The 6,027-nt window shown below is 36.1% G+C and overlaps 1 protein-coding gene across 1 annotated transcript; it reads right to left on the minus strand.

Moving 5' to 3' along the window:
• Nucleotides 1-1,502: 1,502 nt before the first annotated feature.
• Nucleotides 1,503-6,027, minus strand: LOC107712127 (neutrophil cytosolic factor 1-like). Its single transcript, XM_016517270.1, has 11 exons — nucleotides 5,916-6,027; nucleotides 5,713-5,793; nucleotides 5,460-5,535; nucleotides 4,173-4,338; nucleotides 3,924-3,985; nucleotides 3,711-3,833; nucleotides 3,021-3,128; nucleotides 2,793-2,910; nucleotides 2,569-2,682; nucleotides 2,280-2,446; nucleotides 1,503-1,902 (listed from the first exon to the last, which is right to left on the minus strand). The coding sequence occupies exons 1-11, from the start codon at nucleotides 5,985-5,987 to the stop codon at nucleotides 1,757-1,759; spliced, it is 1,233 nt and encodes a 410-aa protein (XP_016372756.1). The 5' UTR covers nucleotides 5,988-6,027; the 3' UTR covers nucleotides 1,503-1,756.

Raw genomic sequence — 6,027 nt, forward strand, 5'->3', positions numbered from 1 at the left:
TAATACACAAAATTCCAACATATACTCTGTTATACTTTATACCAATACTGAATATTAGTGAAATTAATAGAGGATTATCCAACACTAACATGAAATACCATGGCATAGGCATGATTTTAAATTTATTTTTTTATTTATTTATGTAGCATTCATCATGGTAGTTCTATATCTGGTATTCTCTTAAGTACCTTGGAGCAGCATGTAAAAACAATAAATACATAAATATGGTAATCACATTTACAAAGTAATATTAACATGACTTTTGGTCACAGGTATCACGGTGCACCTTGTAAACACCATGGTATATGTATATGAAATATATAAAGTACACTGTATAGCTATATAATACCAGAGCATTCTGTACTCTATTTTGTTTGGTGAACTCAATATTCACGCTCAATGATCGAAAAATCCTCTAATTTATTTGACACACAGCTTCAAATACTTCCTATCACATAATATGATTGACACATGAGCATATATCTGCGACTCTCCAAACTGTCTCGGCGGCTGAAATGAAACATACACAGTAATATAATGTGAAATTCGTCTATTCTGTGTTTTATGCTGCTCAGACATGTTTTCTGTGGAGGCAGCCATGACAGCTCACCGTATGAACTGTGACGTACGACGTGTGACGCATGACGTACACACAAACTACTTCTTCTTCTTCTTTTGGTTTTAACGGCAGCTTGCATCCTTGGTGTTGCATTACCGCCATCGTCTGGAGCTAGTTACTTCCCATATACAGCATCTTGTTTTTTGTTTTTTGTTTTCATATTCTTGAATCTTGATATTAGTCCCGTTTTAGTCAAAAACACAAATCAAATATTTAATTCCTTGTCCGCTCCTACTGCATTCCAGTAAATTATGGTCTTTAATCCACGTCCAGTTAATCCTATTTCCGCCATGTCTTTTACCAAGATCATCCTTTGAATTTCATATTTTGAAACATGTTCTACATTCTCAGGTATTTGGCACTGATCACAAAGTCCTGTTGGGTGTTTGCCTATCATATAAAGCGTGCTATTTACTGTGTCCTATTCTTAATCTGGTTAAAATAGTCTCTTTTCTGCTGTTTTTCCCTTTACTTTCCACTGTGCCCACTCTTACACACACACTAGTAAAGTAATTGTCGACGTGACCGATAGAGGACGGACGTGTCCTGTGTTTTCATTTATATTCGAGTAAGTTAACTTCTGTTTTTCGTTCATTTTGTTCCTGTACACAAAGAAAAGTTTAGCAAAAGTACATTACCAGAAAGTACCAAAAGATCCATGGCACTGCCGAGGGTTTTTGGACAGGAACTTTGGTAGTAGGCTACCATGGCATGTGGTAAATTAATATGACATTACCATTCGATGCCACAGTAGCCTACTTTTTATAGGAAGTTATGGCATATAAATATGTTAATCATGTACTATATTACCAACTGACCATCTCCCAGCACAATGGAATTTCTTCTTGACATCATATCATCACCATGCATTTGATTTGCAAATTATTATTTATTTACTTATTTGTCACTATTTACAAAAACATCAAGAATAGTAACAAACACAGCAAGTCATAAAAATGCATACTGGAATATGACATAAACGTTACACGTATAAAAATCTCTTAACGCATAGCTTATAACAGGTTCTGGCCTAAGCAGGAATGAACAGAGCATTTGTATAAACAAGTATCTGAATGCCTGTGACCATTTTTAACACAGATTCAAGTCAAGATTGAACACATCATCATCATCATCACTTCAGTTGGCCTCATGGATGCTGATTCTCTTGCATGTGTTCTCAGTGCAGCGCTCCAGAATGAGCTGAGGACTGGGCCGAGGAGGAATGACTGGAATACTTTTATCCAGATCTTCTGCTTGAGGAGAGCCTGATTTTACGATGTTCTCTACATAAACACAAATAGAATACATTTTAAGCAAAAAAAATAATAATATCCTGATCTATAAAACTGATCTTTTCAAAAATCTTTGTCAAGCAGAGCTACATGTTTGGCAGGCAATGCGTTAATGTTAGAACCACATAAAGAGACGAATGGAACAGTTACTATGTGAGGAAATAATTATGTAAATGTAATTATAGAATTACTGTAAAACCTGCAATCAGTACACAAAAATCTATCTATATCATTGATAGATATATTAGTGTTCATATATAAGCAAAAAATATAATAAAGAAGAAAAATATTTGCATAAATATACATTTTTTTTATCTGTCTGCTATATCCCACTATGAGGCACTATGTTCTTTATGGAGAATGCACACCTCTGTTTGTCTTCCTCTCCTGCAGTGGAGATCGTGTCACATTCCTGGATTGGGAGTTTAGTCTTCCTCGCTGCTGTAAGAACCGTCGACTCTGTCTTCGATAGCTGTCCTGACTGATTCGCTGACGTCCCTTAGGATTGATGCTGTGGGCATTGCGAATGGTAGACCTGTTGGCCAAAATTAATTGAAAAAAAAAAAGTTTTAGTCTGATATTTTGTAAATTATGATCAACCAAAGTGTTCAGTTATTATTATCTTATGTGTGGCGTTTCATAGACATATTGCTCTACCTTCTGGGTGGTGGTGTTGCTCTACTGACCACATCCTTCTCAGCATCCACCTCTTTCCTCTCTCCCGTCCTGCACATGAACATAGATGGGTAGAAGCCCGTATCTTCTCCTTTCCTGTATAAGACATTTGGGAATCTGATTCAATTATGACTCATCAAATGACTGCAAGCATTTCGATTGTTTCAAAACACCATCAAGTTCAATTTAGAGAGGTTGACTCGTACCTGACCACCCACCACCCATCAAGAAGTTTATGGATGACCTCGATCATCTCTCCTGCCTCGAGAGTCAACTCATCCTCTTCAACAGCTTTATACCCTTTAGTGGTTCTGTAGAGCTCTCCTGTCGTGGGTACATATCATCAGTACAATACAAACAGCATAATTAATCACTCCCAAAATAGTGTTTTGGGTCTCATATCAGTGGTAGTAAACATAGCAAAACACACTAACCCGCATAATTAGGCTCTGGTTCCTCTGATTCATCTGCTCCATCCGGAGGCTCTAAATATGAAGCTGGCACCCAGCCTCTCCTGGACTCACACTGACAAAACCACCAGCCTGTAAACATCAGATCACATCACAATTCAGACCTGCTTTTCCCTTTACTAATATGTGAAAATGTGGGAAGAGAGCTACGTGAGTATTAGTAAGTAATTTAACATGTATATTATATATTATACACTACTCTTCACAAGATTGGGGTTGGTATAAGATTTCTTTAAAAATTTTGAAAGGAGTCTCTTATGCTCACCAAGGCTGTATTTGATTAAAAAAATACAGTACAATAATAATAATAATAATAAATAACTATTTTATTATATTTTGAAGTGAAATGTATTCCTGTTATGGCAAATCAAAACTTTTTTTTTTATCATGATCAATGTGAAAACTGTTCTGCTTAATATTTTTGTGGCAAAAAAATAGCAAACATTTTGTATAAATGTTTTTACTGTCACTTTTGATCAAATTAATCTTGTTCTTGCTGATTATATAAGTATAAAAGTATTAATTTCTTTATATAATACTAATTTTATTATTGTATATAATTTACTATTAAAATGTCATTGTATTTTGAATTCAAATTGTTAATAAAAAATAAAATATATATTTTAGTACAGCCATATTTTACATCCTGCTCACCATTTGGGCTTTTTTCCACAATGTCCACCATGTCTCCCATCTTTAGAGAGAGCTCATACTTTGAGCTCTTGCTGTAGTCTGCAATCACTCTGTAGCTCTCAAGCATGATAGGCCCTGTGATCTCTGCAAAAAGAACAACAGCTATAAAACCTTTCGGGAAATGGCATAAGGCATTTGCAGATAAATTATATCAAAAGTAGAATTTGATCTTACCTGATGTGGTGTTGCTCCGTGCTCTGTTTGTGGACATAATGAATGTCTCATTTCTTTTGTATCTATAGAAAGGTAAAAGTCAAAAATAAATTTTCTGTAGTAAAAAAGCAGTTGCAGTTTCACATTTTATTCTTTTATGGCCTTTTTAAATTTATAGTAGGGACATGATCAGTGAACATCATGTACTGTAAGAGCATGTGAATAACCACTAAGCCACAGCTCCAGCTAACTTTAACCTGCCAGACTTACGGATGTGGTGCTAGTGGAGTTTCATCTTCAGGCCGCATTTTGAAGAAGTCACGTACAAGCTGACAGCGGGAGATCTTCGGAGGCAAGTTCAGAAGAGAGCGAAAGTATTCAGCGAGAGTCACCTGCCTCGTCTCTGTCGTTTTCTGGTTGTCGAGCCATTTAGGAGCTGAGAGAGATTTAATTACAGATCATCAGATGGAACGTTTCACTTGTATTGTCTTAAAGCAGCACTATGTAACTTTTTCTGTGTTCAAAATTTGCTAAAAGTATATAATGAGCGAGTACATCATGAATTCATCTTCCAAACCGCGTTTTTGTCTTATTCCGAATCACTACGGTACACTTATAATAAGTACTTATATTTGGACTATTGTAGCCTGGTCGGGTCGTCACCGCTGCGGAGTAACACATACCTGCGTGAATCGCCATAGACATAAACTTACAGAAGTAGCTCCGGTTGGAATGTTCTTCCGCGGGATGTGTGCTTTAAAGCAGCACTATGTAACTTTTGGCGCTCTAGCGGTTAATAAACAGACCTGCAGGCCTGCTTGAACACATAAAAAGTTACATAGTGCTGCTTTAATAAAGGCAACTCTGTGGTATGGTCGTGTTGCACAAACTCTTTTGACTTAATGATTCCAACATTTATTTTGCCTGCTATAACTGAGTACATTTAAATGGCTATTCAGTGTATACTGCATATGACACATTTTGTAATTCTTGTATATTATATATTGTATATTATGTACGCTACCACTACAGGACACACTGAGTCACAAATCAGTGTTACAGTGTGAGAAATTCAACACTGTGGTATGGTCACGTTGCACAAACTCTTTTGACCTCATGGTTACAATATCTCTATCTTGCCTGCAATGCTGGAAAGTCCAAAGAAAATACAGCTTGTCCCCCATAAAAAATCTTTTGCAGAACTGAAACTCATACTAAAAAAAAAAAAACAAGACATGTCAATGCATGACATGCAAATAGACCTCTTTTAACATTACGTGTCAGGCACCTTTCATGACCTCTAAATAAATAAACATATATCTGATATGCTTGACATTAAGCAGGTGTTTCCTCTTCTCTTAGGAACATTGAGAACCAAAACCTATTTCTGTATTGTCTGAAAAATGAAACTATCACATTATGATGACACATTTATTGCTTGCCGTAAGTCTGTAGATGCTGTTAACTTAGTAAATCATTTATGATATGTCGTTTTGTTCTTTCTGAAAATGGGTCAAATGAGCTGAAGATCTGTGCTTTAATCACAAAAGCCTTTACCTGGTAAAGTGGGAATGATTCTGTCCTTTGCCTCAATGTCTCCTGCTTCAATAGGGAACATTTCCTTCAAAGTTTTCTGTAAAAATACAAAATAACTGATTATAGGTTACAGAAAATCATTTTATATAAATATGACATAGATACAAATACAGGAAATTCTTGCAGCGATGAAATCAAATGAAATCAGGTAGGGAAAGGGAAATGTAACACTCTACTATACTTTCAATTGTAGAGAATAGAAAACGAGACTTACATGAAATGTGTGGATTTCTGGATAGCGCCTGTACACCAGCTTTTCAGATTGATCACTCCATTTAACCAGGAGCATGTACACCTTTAGTACAAGGAATGAAAAAGAAACAGTTTTACTATATCTTATAACTAAAACATCCTTGACAACCTTCAAAACACTTAACTTGTTTTCTGTACTTCACAATTTTGGAGCAGCTTACTTACATAGTGCTGGCTGGGGAAGAATCTTTTCTCAAAGCCTAACAGTTCCACGAGTCGCACATAAGATTCAGCCATCCTGCACAACAGAGGTCTGAGCACGAAGTGAAGGGGTATA

This window comes from Sinocyclocheilus rhinocerous, unplaced genomic scaffold, assembly GCF_001515625.1.
Source record: "Sinocyclocheilus rhinocerous isolate Xijiao unplaced genomic scaffold, SAMN03320098_v1.1 scaffold1319, whole genome shotgun sequence".
NCBI classification, from domain to species: domain Eukaryota; kingdom Metazoa; phylum Chordata; class Actinopteri; order Cypriniformes; family Cyprinidae; genus Sinocyclocheilus; species Sinocyclocheilus rhinocerous.

Coding starts and splice junctions, on each gene's coding strand:
- LOC107712127 (XM_016517270.1), bottom strand. CDS start 5,987: ATGGCTGAATCTTATGTGCGACTCGTGGAACTGTTAGGCTTTGAGAAA. Junction 5,536..5,712: donor CAGAAATCCACACATTTCAT/GTAAGTCTCGTT, acceptor GTATTTTTACAG/AAAACTTTGAAGGAAATGTT. Junction 3,129..3,710: donor TGTGGAAAAAAGCCCAAATG/GTGAGCAGGATG, acceptor TGATGTTTACAG/GCTGGTGGTTTTGTCAGTGT.